Below are 19,872 nucleotides of genomic sequence, written 5' to 3' on the forward strand. Positions count from 1 at the left end.
GTGTCTATTCACAAGTGCAGTGTGGCACGCTGGGACCGAGGTATCCCTGAACTGGCCCATCTTCACACCTTATCACTGCTGGGTAGGCACATCCTCCTAGAGGGTGCCTGCCTCTCTTTAAATTACCCAGAGTAGTAGAAGTCTGGTGGACTGTCATATCAAGTGGTGGTTTGCTTTTCTCAGAAGTTTAAAGGCAAGATAGCTGAGTTAATCTTTCCTGTAAAGGCTCTACTTCAGCCATCCAAAGACAGATAAGAATGTGTCTGCTAAGCCAGAGGAACAGTGTTCCAAAAGAAGTGTTCAGGAAATTCACCTAGATTTGGGTGGGTAAAACTTGCAATTATATGACAGTTCCTCTTTTGGAGCTTAAGTTTTTTTAGTGTTTTTTTTTTTTTTTTTGTTCAATCTGCCTTCCAGTATAATAATTTTAAAAAGAAAAATATGTTAGAGATATTGTTCAAAGCTTTCTTTAAACTTGTCTTTTATGCTTTCCATCTTAATAGCTAGGGCAAAGGTTGAAGATCACAGTTCCAGAACTAATGATACATCTTTCTGTTCAAATATTTAATGGTATTAGTATTTTTTAAAAATATTTTTCCAATGAAAATAATTATTCTATTCTTCATATATCATCAGTAAGCTTTAGTTTAATTCAAGCATGTTTCTTCCAAATGTAATTCCATTTCTTCAAGCTAGACTGAGAAATTGATAATTTTCCAAAGTCTTTTCCCTCTCCGGTGGGAGTAAGGTACAGCTTATTTCAGACCAGAAGTGAACATGGAAAGTTTACCAAGAATTTGAAAGACATATGCTGGTCTTCTGTCCTTAATACAGAAATACAGACAATTTCTAAGGCTGCTCTTAACTTATTTCCCTAACCCAGCCAACTGTTTCTCCATGTCCTTGTCGCCTGAGTCACCAGAGGCTGTTGTCAGATACGTTTCTACTACTACAGCAAAATGTTTTTTTAATATCACTTAGAAAAATAAGTAAGCAAATATAAAGCAGAGAAAGGAATAAGTCATTGGAGTCTAATTCTTATCCTTTGGAAAAGCAGGGAGCCAAGTTGTTCCTGAGTTTGCTTAAAGAATTAGATCATATGTCTCCTTGTGTGGATGCACAGAAAGTGATTCAGAATTTAAAGGTGTCTCAAGAGACTTGACTGATGCTCTGCAAGTATCCTTATCCCACTCTCACTTAAGTAAGCCAGCTCAGCCTTATCTCAGATTTGCTGATGGTTGGCAGAAGAAACAGTCAAGGTACTTTTCTTCCATGGCAATGACGTGAATAGTAACATAGAGAATGCATTAGATTGCAAAACCACCTTCCCTGTAGGCAGATGGAACAGCACTTAAGATACTCCAGTTGTTTTTCCATTTCTAAGTTGGGCGTGAATAGGAGAGGGAAGGCTGCCTTATGTTTTGCTGATGAGTAGTAGTTTGATTGGAATGATTGTGAATGTGCAGAGTCAAGTGTATTTCCTAGTATGACTGATCAATCCCATAGGTCTTTTCTGTTTATTTTTCCTTCAGTTGTTAGCTACCATCATTCTGGGGCTTTTAATGAGGTGATAAATTCCAGATGCATGTTTCTAATCCTCTCCTTGCCAGGCTTCATGGCATATCTGTAAAACAGCTGGAATGTTTTTGAGTATGAGCAGGGGGCATGTGTCCACAGCAATAGAAATGCCAGGGCTGGTGCCACTGGGTCAGTGAAGGACTCACCCATAGGGAGGGGCACCCATCATCTGCTGCCCTCTGAACCTCACCATGGTGTTTCTGTTTGTTTGGGGTTTTTTTAACACATTAGCTGCCTGCTTGTCCAGGCTGTAAGGTGTGCACTTGGTTATGAGAATGTTGAGGGAGACAGTGTGGAAAGCCGTGCTGAAGCTGGGGTAAATGACATCTCCCACTCTCTGTTTTGTCCCCAGATGGCTTCCACTGCCAGTGTAGTGGTGGAAGCTCTTCTTGGTGTCCTTTCCAACTACTAGTTGTAGGTGAGGTTTGGCTTTTTTAACATCACACCTACTTGTATTTGTGATGATTTCTAAATGCCTCCTTGATAGCCTGTATCCTCTTCTACCTCCTAAATACTGACTTTTACATCTGAGTTCTGCCCTGGGTTCCTTGTCTTCGGTAGGTCTTGACTTCTCAAAGGTATGCTACTAGATGAAAGACCTCCAGAAAGAAACAGGAACATTTTCTCTGGAAGGAAGTGTTAACCATTGCTGTTGGTAATTATGTGAAGAACAGAACAGGGAGGACTGGCATCTCTTATTGTCTTCTATTTGTATCCAAAGCAGGACCTGGATTAATTTGAAAGCAGGTGGAAGTGCTATATGTTTAGGCTAGTATATTTTGGCCATAGAAACCAGTTTACTGCATACAGCAGACAACTGCACATGTACACATTTGTGTTGATGAAATCTGTTTAATTTTTCATTTAGAATTAGTAAAAGAACACTAATGGGCACCTAAAAGATAAATGTTTGCTATTATTCTTCATGTTTAAGACATGTTCCTACCCTGCATGGGAAGAGTAATTTATTTTTCTTATTGTAGAGAAGAATGAGGAATATATTAAATTTGTGGTTTTTCATGGGTTTTGAAATAATTTTGTTGTGCATTTTCACATGCTTCTCTTACTTTACTGATTAAGTTTTGTAGTATTTATCACACAGCCATACTCATCTGGGTTTTGAATGTGAGTCCTTTTATTCTTTGTGATCAGTCCATAATAATTCTGTACATTATCAAGAACCTGCAAAATGTCTCAGGTGAAAACATTAAAAAGGTATTTTTCTCTTGCTGTTACTCAGATAGCTCAGAGGGCACTTCTTCCATCAATGTGTGTCCAAGAGGCTGGGAAACCACCCCAAACCAGACACTGGCTGTGTTGCATGATGGTGGCTGTTGTCTGTGCTCCACATCCTGTTGTGTTTACTGCTGTTAATTAAGTTGGCTTTCCTGATGGTACACTTAGCTTTCCACTGCAATTACAGCTGCATGAAGTGTCAGCAGGTGTGTGCTTAGGGAAGTAATATAGCTGCTGATTTATCCCTCCATTTGATTTGGAGCCACCAGGGAGGAGGGAGAGGGGAGGCCATGTAATAGTTTTGCATGCTTGCAGGCCCCTTGAATAGCTGGCACTGTTCAGACACAGGGACCTGGATTCACTCCAGGGCTCACTTTTGCAGTGAGCAGCCCCAGGAAGGGCCTGTTTGCAGATGTAGTTCATTGCAAGAAAGTGAGGGCATGGTTTGTGTCGAGAAGGAAGACAGCAGGAATCATCAGACCACCTGAGTAAAAGGCAACAGAACCCCACCACCATTGCTCAGTCCTCTGCAGCCTTAAAAAGCAATGCAAAAAGTCAAAGCTTCAAAAGTCAGTGCCCCTGAAGGGGCTTACTCCTTGCTCCAAGTAAGAGACTAGAGTTATCCAGCAGGTAGGTGCCTTGCCACAAACTTGGAATTTCCTTCAATGGATCAATTGTCTTAAACAATCTGGGGTGAATTAGGCTGCTAAATTAACACCCAGGTAAACTTGCTAGGAGTAGGTCCTGGAGAGGGGTTTAGTATATCAACCTTCACAAGCCATCAAACAGGTGATGGACCTAGTTTCGGATTTAAAGGATGATTTTGGAGTTGGAGGCTGACCAGGTATAGGCAGCTAATTCTGAGAAGGTGAGGAAAGAGGAAAAGAGGGCATCCTCTGTCCTCTAATGGGGTACTGCTCTGAGACCAGACCCTCCCCTGGCTGAGGTGGTGCAGAGAACCCGGTCCCATCCCTTTCTCATTTCCAGAGGATGGGATAACCACAGTTGTGACTTACTGTGAGTGAGCCTCACTTTTTCCTATGGAAGGTGTTTGATTTAAAATACCCATCAGGTCTTAATTCTTCCATGTCCCAGGCAAGAACCCTAATGAGAGACTGAGGATCAGTTTCTTCTGGCTTCCTGTCAGTGGGAAAAGAAAGGTTGCACCTGGTTTGAGCTTCAGTGGACAGTGTCAGAGTGCATCTGACGCCTCAGTAATCTTGAAGTTCTAACCCTTTCTAAGTTGGGAGACCCTGAATTAAAGTTTTGAAAGACTTGATGGCACTTAACAGCTGGCCATTTCTACCCAGTCCTTCTCTGCATTTGATCATGCAGTGGCTTGGTGCAGGAAAAAAAGTTTACAATGCTTTAGTATCTTAAATTGAGACAGACAGCAAATTCCTGGATACCCATCGCCCCCTGCCAGCAGATTCATGCTTTCCCAAAGCAGGGATGAGATGCAGTAGGACTGCCTGCCCACTGGGAGCAGCTTGAGATACGAAGAGCTAATCATCTGTTTAATAAGGGGCCTGAGGATTAACTAGAATTCCTCGTTCCTGTTGATACAAGAAATTTACAATTCCACCTCCAGAAAATTTAAACTTGTCTTACACATTATCTGTGGCTTACTTTTGTCAGAGCCTTAAGCAATGCTGTTTCTCTGCTTCATTCTGTGAAAGAAAAGCCTGCAGCCTGTGTTGAAAAATGGCTCTTTAAGGCTCCATGTACTGCCAAACCCCAAGCCACTGCAATTCTTGCTAGGTTGTGCCACAAGGAGAGCAAAGAAAATTTCCAGATGGATATGTGTTGGCCAGAAAGCCATGTAGTGGTACTTTACAGACAACAAAGAGAGTTCCTCTGCAGGGTGGCTTTCTTCTTGGGATCTGGAAAGAGATGGCTGGGGTTATGGTGAACCTTTGGGTAGCAGAAGATTGTGAGAAGGATTGGTTTGAGAGGAGCAAATACTTCTCATCCCATCTGAAGTGGGGGAGGATTGACTGTATTCTGCTGAGTTCTTGCACAGAGATGGTATTTATAGGCTCTTCACCTAAGGAGTAACTGAGAAAAAAGCTCTTTCTCAGCTGTTGTCTGCTCTTGGTTTTCACGTCTGTGTGAAGGACAGGAGCCAAGTATTTTGTCTTATAGGATATTTTAGTTGTGTCAAAGCAGACAGGACTCTAATCTGAGCAAATACTGTTCTGTCTCAGTTGTTACTACTCTTAGAAAAAAATTACCTGACAGCCCTTTTTCTTTGTTTTGGCTTACATTTTCTTACGTAAGGGCTGTGTGATTTACCAAGTACCTGGATAACTCTCTCTAGTGCTTTCTTTAGTACCAGTAGCAGTGATTTTTCTCTTAAGTACAGATGTGCACTGAGGTCACAGCTCCATTCATCTATGAAGCAGCTGTATTTATTATAATAAACTTATCTATTCATACTTTTCAGACCTCTGTTTGACAAGGCACTGTTATTGCATATGCTGAGAGATCACCTTTTCTATTTATAAGAAGATAAATGCTTTTGGGTGCTGAGAACCTGTAACTGCAGGTTACAGGCCGGTGGAATCGTGTCTGCTGAAAATTAGGCCAAGGAGACACAAATGACCCTAAGACCAAGGCTGGAATGCAGATGTTCCCTAGAGCCAAAGACCTTGTCTGTCTTAGTGCTCCTCAAGCACTTTAGTGAAGGATGGAAGGATGGAAGGCATCCAGTGGAAGGATGTGGCCTTTGTGTTGCAGCATCTTTCTGCAGGGAGCTTAAACCACTTTGGGACTCAGTAAGAGATGCTTAGGTGGGACTCCTGAGCGCAGAGTTGGACTCTCTGTTTCAATTCCCATGCTCTGTACTTGTAGCATTAGTGCATAGATATAGCGTAGATTCCTTGGCATAACCCCTCTCTTGTGTGGTGGTCTTCCCTATGTCTGCAGCCAATAGTCTGTGTCTTCCCTTAGGCAGCAGTACAGGCAATGGGTTTGCTTTGAAGGCTGCTTTTTATGGAAAGATAGAAATGCACTTACGAAATGTCTGAAATGAATAAAAGTTTCAGTAAACTTGGTAGAAAAAGATCTCTTTCTCAATTACATGGTGCACCTTCAGTTGAACTTCTCCATTTTTTGTCTGTCAGGTCTAAGTCTTGTGGCAGTGTACCTCAGTGTCATCAGTCCTCATTGATAGCACAGCCATGACTCAGAGCTTCATTAGAATTGTTTCTGCTAGTCACTTTGTGGTGATTGCCTGCTTTTTCTTTTTGTTCCAAGCTTTATTTGTTTTTCCTCTGTTCCTGGCAGCTGAGTTGCAAGCAGATTAGATTATTTTATTTTTAAAACTTCCTTTGTTCTAGAACAAGTAAATGTGTGTGCACACTTCAGCTGTCATCTGTTCCATGGGAGCAGACCTGAACCTTCTGACTTCAAAAGCTCAGCATTGAATTTGCCTGGAGATGAGCCAGCCTCAGCAGTTCATCCCTTGCAGTTCTTATGAAGACTCCTTCGGGTCTTTTGCCTGTGCCAATATTAGGGCTGCATCTGGCACTTCCATACCTTCATCTAATGTTACTACCAACCCCCAAAATGTTTCCTTTGTGTTCTTAGCTTTGGTCTACTGCTGTATTTTCATTTACACCATTCCCTGAATGCCTTCAGTTCTTGCCCTCCACTCCAAAACTGCCAGTGCTTCTTGTGAAGCACTGGCAGTTCAATGAATTCCAATTTGTATCTTAGAATTTACAGATATGAGCAGCAATCATTTAACCTATGACTGGTATGCAATCTTTGGAATTCATGTCAGGCTTGTCTTCAGAACAAGATGAGGTTAGAGATGAGTTCACTGTATTTTGTTGTTGATGGGGAGCTGTGGTTTTATTTCACCCGCTCATCCTCTGTCTCTGTGTCTGCAGTAGGGTTTCTGCCTCTACATGTGGATTGACAATTTATGTTTTGTTTTCACTCTTCCAGAGTATATTACTAATCAAAAATCTTAAATGCTAAATCAGGTTTTGGCCCATATGATGCAAAACATCTAGAGAAAAAGCCTAAGAATACTACAGCTTCCCTTTCAAAGATGTGATGGTGGTGGTAGGGAATGCAGCTGTTTGCTGCAGCAGCTCCACTAGGAAGGGAATTGTTCAGCTGTGTAGATGCAGGTATAATTTGAGAAGAGCTGTTGGACCATATCATTGAGCAGCTATTATCCACAGAACACATGCAAATAAAGAGTTGGTTTGTAAGGTCTGGGTGATACCATATGTCTTTATGAGAAACTATGCTTTGCTTGTCCATAAAGGAAGGAAGTTCAGTGCCACAATTAAGTGTAAACCCAGAGAAAAAATGTATCCCTGTGACCTGACATACTGTGTAACTTTGATCTGTGACACAGCAGTTCCTTGGTGTGCCAGCAGTTCAAGACATTGGGCATGCACATACAGTCCTTTTATTCCACTGAATGGAAATATGTACCCTCTAAATCATAAATCCCATTGCACACAGTCTTTGAAAGAGAGACTGAATTCTTGGTGAAGTTGCAGATTAGCAAAGCAACTAATTATGGCTTATCCTGTGTCATAGGTTAACTTTTGATCAATGAAATGAACATTACCCCAGGGAAATGCTGTTCTTGGGATCATCATTGATCTGTGAAAGAGGGAAATTGACTTTAGAAATGTCTTCTGGAGATGGGTTCAGTCCACTTCTGATTATTAGTAAGCGTCTTTCTGCTTCAACTGGCATTAGGCACACTGGTCCTTCCTTGTAAACAAAGCCAAAGTATGGGTTCAATTTAAAGAAAATGCATACCATTCAATAAATATATGTGCATGTGCTTAATAATGTTTTTTTTAATGAACCCGGATCATAATTCTGCTGTGATTTGCCATCAGGCAGTGAGAGATAGTACATCAAAGACTGATTATACTTAAGCTTGCATGTTACTCAGCATTAATAAGCTGATTTTGTTGTTGACTTTTGCCAGCTAATAAATATGGCTTTTGTAAGTAAGTTAATTGTCATGTAATTGGGATGAATATTGTCAGGAGTTGTGTTGTTTTTCCACAGTGCATAGAATCAAGAACAAGAGATCAAGAGAGCTTTTGCTGTAGCCTGATAGCAGTATCAGCAAATGGAATATTCACTCTTCCAGTCCTTTTTGGTGCTGCTGTCAAGTGGTGGGGAGTACAGACAGCAGGTTGGCATCATCCTTGCTTCCAGCCTTGATTCCATGCTCCTACATATGGATACATGTGTCCATTCTCACAGGCACACAGAATAAAGCACCTGTTTGGTTTTAGGGGTAAAAAGTGACAAGGTTACCAGTGTCAGATCTCAAAGAGTTGTGAGGGTTGTGGTACTGGTTTCCTTTCACTGATCCACCCAGCTAATGCAGTGGTCAGCCTGGGATGAGCTGGCTGAGCTTACTGGCTTTTACAGCAAGAAAAGTTACTGGCTGCCAGGAATTGGAGCCACGATCAGACTCCTCCGTCCTTTGCATTATTGTTTTCAACAATTTGAAAGTTCAGTCACCTGAAACTTCTCTTGATGGCCTGTTTGTTTGTCAGTCAGTGGTCTCAGGAGCTTCATAAATATTCAGCAGTGTAGCCTTTCTGCCTTCCAGCTGGTGCTTTAGCCTTCCTTTGCAGGAATAAAAGTTAAGCCTTTGAGACTTTAAAAATGGTGCTGACACGTAACCTGGATGACTTAAAGATAAAAAACAGATTGAAGTACTAAATTCCTCTAGAGATGGTCCTTTAATTTTGGTGGTTTGAATGACCATAATTGTGTATTTTAAAATAGCTATTTCCCATCTTTTCTGGCCCTGGAGAAAGCAGGTGCAAAATAAGCAAGGCAAGGGTGGCCATGGGGGAGGTGTGTGTGCAGTCTCTGTGACCTCTCTGTTTAAGTTCTATTACAGGTGAAGCTCTTGGGGCTCTGGGAAATGGTGCCTCCACTCCCCATCCTGTGTGTGGTCAGATGTAGGTGCCTGGACCGACAGAGCCAGTGTGTGGAGGCAGAGATAAAAACTGCTCACATTCCTAAAATACTTCTTTTTATTTTTGTCCTAATGGACTCAAGAAGGGTTTCTAGATTTATGGGCTCAGTTGCTTCTCTGCTTTTCTGGCCCAACAAAATCCTTGTTGTGCAGCATCAGCCAAGGGGGCAAGTACCCATCACCATGGATGAAGAGCAAAGGGATGCCATGAGCACTGGTGTACGAGAAGACAGCAGCTCCCAGCCCATTTTGTAAGGAACCTGAATTTGTCCTTGACTTCAACATATGTCTTGAAAGCTCTTTTTGGGTTGAACCACTGTGGAAACATGGAGGAATACCTAATTTCTTGGTCCCAAGGGGACTGAAGTTAATGCTGACTTGCCAAGTCTTGTTAGTAGTTATGTGAGGTTTGGTAGCTTTGAGGATGAGCAGTTCTCAGGGTGTTGGGAAGCTTTTAAGAAGAAAAAATGCAGATGGGTCACTTTGATGTTCAATGGCAGCAAAGTGGATGTTTTCTCTTTTGGCATGAGCATTTCCTTGGCCTGAGTCTCAAACTGGGTGCCTGAGTCTCAAACTGGGTGCCTGAGTCTCAAACTGGTTGCCTGAGTCTCTTAATGAACCTTGCCATGATGATCATGTCAGATCCTCTGGCTTGCCGGAATAAATCCTACTTATTTGTCATCAGAAGAGCATGTAACTGTTTTCACTTGCAAAGCAACTGATTATGTATCCATGGAGCATCCTCCTCTGGGCCCAGGCTGAAGCCTCTGTGACAATGTATTTTCTGAGTGAAGCCTTGTTAATTGAGCATGTAAATGTGTAATTGTCTGTACAGTTATTCAATGGAGATGGTTTTAGCTTGCATACAAATGTGGGAGCACAGTCATGCAGTTGAGCAAACTGTCCAAGATCAGATGCTTAAATAAATATGTGCATTTTGCACACAGATGTGAACACCCTTAAAAAGATCAGTCCAGTTGTGGTCACCTCCTCTTTTCTTTTTGTATGTGGATATGGTAATGTTATTGCTATATGCTTATTTTCATTCAAGTCTGTAACATATCATGGATTCTGTGTTACCTTGGTCCTTTTCCCTGCTAAGTAGGTTTCATTGGTGTGGAAATAGGAGTTACCACAGGAATTGTTCAGAGGTTGCCCTTAATGTATGTGCTTGCTATTTGTGAAGTGGTACCTCGTGCTCACAATGACTGGGGATGTAATACCTTTGAAAATGTTCTGTGCATGTGAATTATTAATTTGAAGAGTGTGGGGTTTTTTTAGAGGAAAGGCTGCTTTAATAATGGGACTTTCTGGCAGTTGCAGTCCAGTTCAACTTCTGAGAAGAAAAAAGGGCATAAAATTTGCAAATAATGGTACAATTGGAGTTTTATCTGCACTCGGTGGTTTCTCTGCTTGGAAGGTGCTGATTTCAAAGAATGGGTGATCTGGCAGTTCTTGTCTGTTCCTGTGAATAAAACTCCAAACATTTGTTGGGGATCTGCAGTACTCATTTACTGTGAAAACACAGTGATACTGCTTTGCTTTATAACTTGTCCTTTTTTTAAATAGAATTGAACACCATATTCAGTCTTTTAGAGGTGGTTTGAGATGAAGTATATAGGGAGTTTGTTTCAATAACATGGGAGAAGTTCCTGAATAGGGATAGAGCTGTGCTGTGCATATAATTGGCAGCTTTATCCAGCCAAGGGTAGTCTGTTCTTAAAATAATTCTTTGGTTGGGGGTGTGAGTGGTGTCAGGGTTAGGGATGCCGTTTTAATCTGAGTGGCAGCCACTCAACAGCCCTGTCTCTTTATTTCTCTGCAGATGTCGCTCCTATGAGGATTGCTGTGGCTCAAGATGCTGTGTAAGAGCTCTCTCTATCCAGCGACTATGGTATTTTTGGTAGGTGCAGGGCATTTGGGAATTTTGTCTTTGTCCTCATCTTGTTGGTCAGACTTAAATCAGGATATTGCCAGCCCTGGTATTTTAAAGTACAGTAGGTGCAAGTATGTAGGAAGGTATGTGTGTACATAGAAATGCACAGATTTTGTTTATTTCTTATAAAATTCTCCTGATGTAGTAAGAAAACACTGAAAAAGGAGGTAAATCATGTCAGGCTGACCTTTCCTGCTTCTGCATCCTGCTGCTTTGTACAAGCAGCGGTTCCACTGTTATCCAGAATTGCTGAATTCTTTATCCCTGTCCCAGCTGCTACCAAACAGCAACATTCTTCCTGGTTTTTTTTTGGGCACTCAGTTTTAAAACTGGATCCTGTAAGCCGGATTGTGCTTTTAGGCAGGATTTAATATATTCCTGCCAGCTGAATTGAGGCTTCAATTAAAAAGGAAGAGAAGTACATTTATGACTATAAGGATTTTGCTGGAGATGACAGTAAAGGAAAAGAAGGCAGAAAGATTGAGTTTGTGAAACCAGCAGCTCAGTAATCTGGATAAAGCTTAAACTAATCACTGTTATATGCATAATGAAAAATTAAGGTAAATTCCTTTTGGAGTGGAATTTAAGAAAGCACCTGAATAAAACCTTTTCATTACAGTTGAGAGAAAGGAAAGACTCCCTACAAAGCCTTTTTTCAGGCACTTTAATGTGGAATTTGAAGATTGATTTTTAAAAAAGCCTTCAGAACTGAAACAAATAAACAGTGAGAAACAGAAGCCTGATGTATACTATAATACAGAGATTTACAAAGCTGACTGTGGGATTTCAGTGCACAATCTGTACTGATATAAGTGAAGAGCTCTCTACCTCAATCCCTGGGGTGACGTCGTAAATCTCTGTTTTTCTGTTCAGAAAAAAATCCTTTGCAGGAGCACTGCCAAAGGGAAACGTATAAATATTGGCTCAGGGAAAAAGAACCTCCTTCTGCTCTCATTTCTGATGTAGAAACAAGAACAGAGTTTGAGCCTTTGCATGAAGCAACTCTTGCTGCCATTCTGTGCCACAATCTTCCTCTCAGCCACCTGGGAATTTTCCAGAGATAAGCACGGTGTGCAGGCTTGCCTCTGGCCAACTTCCTTGCCTTCCAAAAAAGCACAGTTGTCATTGTCTTCCAGTAAAAGGCCATGAACCAAGATGGCAATTACAGGCAGAAGAACCATTCCAATTTACAAGAGCTTTTATGAGTCACTGGAGTGTCTGGTAACTGATCAAGGAAACACAGTGAAAGCCGCTGTCTAAAGACCAAAATCTGTGTGCCCTTGCTGCATGTTCCTGTTTCTACTGCACCAGGGCAAGGAAATGATGAGGATGGTTTAATTACACTGGAAAAGCTGAGAGAAGGAGAATGGTGGCTAAATAATGTCTTTTTTTAATGGAGAATGTAATTTCCCATGTAGGAAGCACAAAGCACAATTTGTCGCCATCAGCACTGAATGCTTCAGTCTTCTGGCTTGAGCTTAAGTGCCAGCTCAGTAGCACTTCATTTCCCATGGGAGATGAAATTAAAATGTTGACTTCATTTAAGAATATCTAAGATTGTTCTTTTAATGGCAAATGCAGAATAGTATTCCTCTCTGTCCTCCACAAACATCCTGAGCAGCCTAGATGCTGTAAGCCTGGGGCCTGCATCCAAGAGGTGCAGTTTGAAACCATACAGACCTGGAAACTTTTGAAAAGTTCAGGTGTGTTTTACTTTTGGGTTACATGCCAGAGAACACTGACAATAGTACTAATCACTGAAGATATCCATAATACATCCATAAGTGCTCCCTGAGTGCTATCCCAAATGACAGCCCTGCTCTCAAGTGGCAACCTGCTTGAGAAATCCTGTTTTAGGCTGATGTATTCTCAGTGAAGAGTCTGGATTTAAGTGCTGCCTGAATGTGCAGGTTTTGACTTCCTTCTTCTTTTTGCCTAGGTTCCTATTGATGATGGGAGTTTTGTTCTGTTGTGGAGCTGGTTTCTTTATCCGAAGGCGGATGTACCCTCCTCCATTAGTAGAAGAACCTACTTTTAATGTGTCTTACACCAGACAACCAGTCAACACTGCATCAGGTCAGAGACTGCTCATAACAAGTTTCACTGGTTCCTTACTTTGGCCAAGACATTAAAAAGGGGGGGTTTTGAGCTTTTGTTTCACCGGTTTTTGGACACTGTGCAATTTGTACAAGGGATTGCACTGCACTCAAACGTGCACCCACCTCCTGCAGTGAGTGATGTCCTCAGCCTTTCCAGCAGCAAAATTCAGCTGCAGTGTACAGAAGGGGTTTTGAAACATAGGGGATGAGGGATGACAGAAGTTTCAGTTCTCTTTCAGTTCCTAATACCTTTACAGGTGTGTGTCCATGTGTGGAAGGGGACTAGCAAGCTCTCCCTTTGCAGTGTAGACTGCAAAGGGATGATAGGTGTCCAAATTCAACAGTCACAGGAAGAAAGAGTTTTAAATACAATTGATAACGTCTGGCAGAGCTGAAGGAAAGCCTGGTATTTTCTTCCACAATCTGGCCATCTTGCAGGTTTTTTTGATTTGCCTTCAGTGTTCTGTCCTGCAGTCTTTCTGTGCCAGAGGGGTCTTTTTCCCCTTGTTGGTCTGATTGCTGTCTCTCTATAAATAATTACTGTGAGCATCAGGAGGACCTACCTAGTGAGGGCTCCTCTGGCAAAGTTGCTTTCTAAGTTTGTAATTTCTTCCTTTCTGGTAGCTAGTTCTGATTGGGAACACTCCTAGGCCTAAATGGTTAAAAAGGTGTTGCAGACACAAACTGACACTTTGTTTCAATTCTAAGTTTTTTAGGGCTCCCATTCTGCATCTGTTTTTCTCTTTAACTGAACAGAGTATCTTGCAGCTGGGGGAGAGCCAGTCCAACTAGACTAATATTTTTAAGCCTGAAAAATAGCCTGGAGCTGCTATTGTGAACAGGGAATGTCTTGGATGAATTGATAAACACCAGATTTAAATTTAGAGCACAGCTTTACTCTTTCATGGTGCTTCATGGAACAATAATTGTGGGCAAATATAAAAAAAAGCACAAGCTCTTTGATGACCTGATTATGCCACCTGCTTCCAGACTGTTACTACTGTTACTTGAAAGCTTTGGGCTCTGAGCTAACCCCACAATTTATTTTATTTTTTATTTTTAGTTTTTCCACTGTTCTAGAAATATTTAACAGTAAAAGCAATGAGAATTAATAGTCAAGCAAGTTCCCATTTTTCAGTAATTAGTCTTCTGGGTTTGGTACCAGTAGCCAATTCAGTGTTGAGGTGGAGCCCTCAAAATGTGTCTCGTTGCCTGTCTCCTTCCTTCCCTGCAGAGATAGCAGCAGCATCTTCTGCCATTCCAGCAGCATCTGCTGGGAGTGCTCTTCTGGGAGCCTGACTGGGAGAATGGAAGGGGAAGATCTCTTAGAAGCTGTGTCATTATAGGAAACACAGACTGGCACCAAAAGAAGAAAACCTGTTTCTCAGCCATGACTTTTTTTTCCCAGTCCATCTTTATTTAAAGACAGAGAGGAAGAAAAAACCAAAAAGCTAACTTAGATCTTGAGATAGTCTGTGACTTCTGTTGCATTAAGTCATCTTCCACCACCCACTGTGATATCTGAGGAGGGTTACACACCAGCTTTGTTCTTATGGCAGCAATCTATGTTACTCCTCATGTGTCACAGCCAAGGAATTTTGTGTTTGTCCATATATTTCCTTTCCTTGTCCCTGCAGGCTCCGACGTCATTTCCTAAATTGATCTATGCAAAGCAATCCTGTCCCATTGTGCCTGCCAGCAGTAACTGACTGCAGCTTGGCTCTTTGTTTCATGCAGGTTCACTTCTAAACTGTGGGAGGGAAATTATCCATCTGAGCTTCCCTCTGGCTTATCAGCAGATCCAGGACACCACAAAATAGTCTCTGAAGTCCTTTTGTAAGACTTGACACCTGAGTCAGGGCCACAGTAGAGACTCCTTTGTCCATCTGGGATCCCACACCTCTCCTCTCTGCAGACAGAAAAGCTTTTCAGTCAGAGCAGCTGAACAGGGCTCACTGTTTTCCCTTTGAAATGGTAGTTGCTTGGGGCAGTGGTGCCCGTTGCTTCACTAAGTGATTTCTATTGGATGCAAAACTGAAACTTTTTGGTAGTATCTGAAGAGGTGAATGCAGTCCTGCCAGCCTGCTTTTTTTCTGGAAGGGAGAAAGACTCCTTGTCTTTGCCCTGATAAACACTTTGAAAATCCTTGTCTGAGTATGCAGAGCACAGGCTCTGGGAGAGCACAACCTGATGCCTCTGCTGTTGCTGATACCTTTTCTCTCCTTTTCTTTCTTTCAGGGTCACAACAACCTGGAGTGCCGTATTACACAGATCCAGGTGGACCTGTGATGAATCCCATGGCTATGGCTTTCCACGTCCAGCCCAATTCCCCACAAGGAAACCCGGTTTACCCACCCCCACCTTCCTATTGCAACACACCACCTCCCCCATATGAGCAGGTGGTGAAATCCTCCACATGAGGACTCTGGCTCTCTGACCTGACTGTGTGAGAAGAAGGTGCAATTGCAAAATGACCAAGATGGAGGGCACCTGCCCTTTTGAACACTTGCTAATTCTCCAAGTCCTCTCTCCTTCCCTTCCCTGCACCTTTCCTCATTAAAGTTACTTGCAAAAGGGTGATTTTTAAAATTTTTTTTCTTTTTTTTTTTTTTTTTTTTAGTAGAAGTGGATTTTTTCTTTTTCTTCAAAATGAGAGAAGTTGTCTTTGTAATGCTTTTAATGGAAACCTATATTTAAAACTGTATGTCTTTCTCTTTATTTATTATTTGTTTCAATCAAGGTTTTAATTGCGTCGTGGCAGGTTACTGATAGAAGTCCTTGTGACCCCAGAGTGATGTGCAGCCTCCTAAGACCCCTCAGCAAAAATGCCCTCAGCTAAGGGAAACAACAGACAAAGAAGATAAAGGTGGAAGGAGCAGGGCAATGATTTTACCAGAAATTGTGACTACCATCTTTCACTTTTTTCTTTAACAGTTCAGTTCTGATGTATACCAGAAAGATGCTCTGATAAAATCACTGTGGCTAGAGTACCAGTATTGGTTGAGTCATGGCAGGGGCTCTGCCAAGTGCTCTAGAAAAGAGGGAGTTGTTACTTTAAATGATGCATCCAGAGTTAAGGACTGGGATTTGAGTGTTTCTTGCCCATCATGTGAACTTTGTGTGATCAGCATCTTGGCTCCCCTTGTTTTATCAGCGCTGAGACTGTATGAAACAGACAATGCTGGCACAAGAGGAAGGTGTTACAACCTCAGAGCTACTTGTACCTCTTGACAGAACAGAGAGAAACACTGTAATACATACGTTTTTCTTGCCTAAATTGGAAAATATTTACAGTAAGAAGGGATGGGAGCATAGATACAAGTTTACTCCCTTTGGCATTGGTGGGAGTTTAGTCCCTGAGAAATAGTATCTTCCATTATAGTCTTACTGCTGCCACAAAGAGTACCAAGTAAAGCTGTCATCTTAGGTGATAGATCTGTAAATCTGCTCTCCTCTCTAGGTCAGAAAAACAATAACTTTTTGGGACAGGTTCTTAATAGCATTCTTTGACCTGGTGCTCAGATGGTTTAGCTTTCAATATCTCTTAGCTCTTCATGTATTTTCTTGTGAGTGCTCATGGATAATCCTCTGAGTGACCACAAATGAACATCTTCAAATAAACACAAGGCCCCTTTGTCTCTGTGAGGACACCCATCCCTGTCTAGCAAAAATTTGAAGTTGCTCTAAAACATGACTTCATACTAATGGGACCTCCTCCCTTTGTGCATATTCAGTCATGTCACTGAGCAGTGACAAAAAGAAGATGCCATTGCCTCCTGCTGCTGAAGGACCTGCAAAAAATAACAGAGCTGAGGGTTAGGAGTCCCATGTGGTCTTTTGGGTACCCGGTGAGTGTTCCTGGGTGATGCCAGCCAGGGCACAGAGGTTTCACTGTGGTGGTTTGGAGTCATCTGAAGACCTGTGTTCACAGGGAGCCAAAGCCTTATTGTGCTGTTGTTCTGTGCCAGTGACTTCTGAGAACTTGTTTCTAGATGTCAAGCTGGATTTGCAAAACATCTCTTTTTCTGTGAATATGAGTGTCTAACAGCAAAACTCGTAAGGGCCACTCTTTCTGCTGGTGGATTCAGTAGCCATCTGAAGCAGAGCTAGCACTGGAGGAGTTCATTCCTGCATACCTGACTTGGGTGAAATTGTAACCAAGGCTTTCCCTTACTGTGCATCTAATAAGGGACAAAGCAAAGTACTTCTGTGTGTGCAGTCTTAGCTCGAGAGACACTTCAGATAGCAAAAAAGTACATTTTATAGATGAATACGAGGACCATCTGGACATCACAACTGTATTTATTTTCTAAATTAGCTTGCACTTGAAGTGTGAAAGCTGTGTATGTCACTGAGTATGGTTGTGTTTACAGGACATATTTTTTCAAAAGCAATTCCAACCTTTTTCTGTCAATAGAAATTACAACAGACCTCATTTTAATATTTGGGTGTTATTAAGTCCTTTTATATTATAAAATGTATCTGTGACAGCTGGCATTGTCCTGGACACATCGAATAGAAGCCTTTGTACAGTGAAATTCAGCGTCAGGTGAAGTTTTCCTGAAGTCTGGCTCGTTTACTTCCTAGTGTTGATGGATGACACTACCTCGTACAACACAGGGCATTTTCTGCCAGCAAACTTGCTTGGTCTTTCTTGAAAACACACCACCCGTGTGGGCATCCATAGGAGTTAATTGCAGATTGTTCACATGCCTTTCCTCCAGTTGCCTCGCCAATTCCAACAGGATTTTACTTGGCACTGGCCATGCCCTAGGAGCTGCCAGCTGCTGCAGCTTTGCTGTGGGGATTTGGTGCTTTATCTGCTGGGATTCTCTGGGTGCAGCTACTGCCTCCTCTCTCAAACACTAGAGAGGTTTTGGTGCCTCCCTGAGGCAGGGTGGTGTTTTGACTGCAAAATAAGGTTGGTTGTCATGGCTGGGAGCCCTGGGGATCTGTGGGGCACTCCCCTGCCCCTTCCCAGAGGCACTGGATCAGTGTGCAGCTGACTCCCAGCCAACCTTTGAGATCTTCCAGTCTACCTCAGGAAGGTGATTTTTGTGTCTTGTGCCTGTCTGTCTCCTGGTTCTTGCAGTGAGGTTTGATCCAGGGGGGTTAAACTTAACCCTTGACAGGGCTTGGCCAGAAGGAGCTGCTTTAGTGGGGCTGCTGAACCTGGGTGGGGAGCAAGGAGCATGAACAATGTAACCCCTTGAGTCCTTCCTTCAGTTCTGCATTCCCAAAATGTGTCTGGTGTACCTCTGAGGAGGCAGGGACCAGGCTGGGAAGGACACCTTTGCCCCTGTGACCTGACAGCAGGAAGAATGAGAAGGGGGTCAGTGCCCTTGTGCTGAAATCTCCAACTATGCTGCTTCATGAGAAGAGGCACCACCAGGGACTTTTGGTTCACCTTGCCCATAGCTCTTGTGGGGCCTGTGTTTCATCACTTTGGGAAGTGATAATATAGTGGCAACTTTTTATGGTGACAGCTTACACTGCTGTAACAACAAACAGCTGGAACTGTATTTTCCAAAAAGGTATTCAGACCATATGAGGAAGCAAAGGAGGTTTTCTTTCTTCCCTGCTTTCTGAGGTTTTGGAGTTGGGTTTTTTAAAACATCTATCCAAAATGTCGCTTTCTGGCACACAGGTCAGCCAAGAAGGCATAACACTTTTTCAATAGGCTTCACTATCTTCTTTTTCTGATCTGACATTGCTAATTGAGTAGGTGGAACAGGATGTCTTTGTAGGCCCTGTGGCTGTGGGAACCCTCCCTTCTGATGGCCTGTCACCAGGAGCTGAGCTGCCTTACAGTCTGTACTATTTGGCAGGGAAATGACTACAGAGACACCACACAGGGCAAGATCCAGCGTGAGACAGCTTTTACAAAGCAACTGCTAGATAATAAGGCAATTAAAGATGAGAGGTGCAACTGGCAGCCACTGTTCCAAGCTGCCATGTGCTGCAAGGTGAACATGACAGCAGAGGAGGCAGAGGGAGCAGTGACAAATTAAGCAGCCCTGCCTTCCTGCACCAATCTGTTATATTAGTTTTATGCAGTGAGAGGAGTCACAAGGATGGATGTCTCTTTGCCTGTCCCACTCTGCTTCTCTCCTGCTGCCTAACCCTATTTTACCTAATAGCTACAAGCTGGATTTACCACAATCCACTTGTAGATGTCAAGAAGCAAGCAGTGGTTTAAAGTCAGGTCCCTGTGCACAAATCACACTGGCCCTGACTGTGCATCAACATGAAACCAATGGAAACATATGGGAAAAAAGTGAACAGTTTCACTAGGAAAGGCTGCTGCATCAAACACCCTGCTGGGCAGGGCTCAGGCAGCACAGTGGTGACTCTACCCTTGCTGTGAGGTGACACCACAGCACAAGTGCTTCTTTCCAGTCATCTCTCATGTGCTATTTAGATGTCAGAGATCTGCTGTGCTGGAAAAGCCCCAATGCCATTATAACCTACACCTGAATTTGTACAGATTGTCTGCACACCAGAACTGATCCTCTCCATGCAAAAAAAAGCAGCAGTTTCTCTTGGCCAAGATGGCCATGAGTGGCACAAAGGGCAGTGTGAAACAGCAATACTACCCTTTGCCTGCAGCATACTTGCTGTTTCCTTCTGTTAAAGCCTAGTTAGAGGAACATTTAAAACTTCCTCAAAACTGGGAAACAGCTGTTACTCAGGTGGACAGAGAGATTTCATCCATGTGTTTTAGAAACCAGTTATCCCGAGTCTGGCTTTAGCTGCAAACTCTCCAACAGGATCTGTGTGGCCACAAAGGAAAGCAGAGCTTTGCACTAAGCAGCGTACACTAAAAATCATCTGGGAGCAGCAGCAGGAAAGGCACCTGCAGTGCTAAGAAAATGGGAAAGTTACAAAACCAGCAATCTGCCCTCTTTCTGGCTTATGTTTCAACCTGCAGGACTATGAAAGAGGGAAGCAGCTCAGTTGTCAGATCAGTGGGACAGCTATCACCACAGTGCTGGAGGGAAGGAAGGAGAACCGCAATGAAGAAAAAACCAGACTCACACAAA

General features: G+C 42.6%; 1 protein-coding gene across 2 annotated transcripts in view; it reads left to right on the forward strand.

Annotated features, from left to right (window-relative positions):
* The window catches only part of VOPP1 (VOPP1 WW domain binding protein), a 62,138-nt gene extending 46,732 nt beyond the window's left edge, over positions 1-15,406 (forward strand). For both annotated transcript variants that reach the window (XM_030237308.2, XM_050971474.1), the window contains exons 3-5: positions 10,620-10,697; positions 12,670-12,806; positions 15,068-15,406. In XM_030237308.2, coding sequence (XP_030093168.1) covers positions 10,620-10,697; positions 12,670-12,806; positions 15,068-15,249 — 397 coding nt within the window. In that variant the 3' untranslated portion in view covers positions 15,250-15,406. The remainder of the gene's footprint in view (positions 1-10,619; positions 10,698-12,669; positions 12,807-15,067) is intronic.
* Positions 15,407-19,872: the final 4,466 nt, after the last annotated feature.

Source organism: Serinus canaria, chromosome 2, assembly GCF_022539315.1.
Source record: "Serinus canaria isolate serCan28SL12 chromosome 2, serCan2020, whole genome shotgun sequence".
Taxonomy (NCBI): Eukaryota; Metazoa; Chordata; class Aves; order Passeriformes; family Fringillidae; genus Serinus; species Serinus canaria.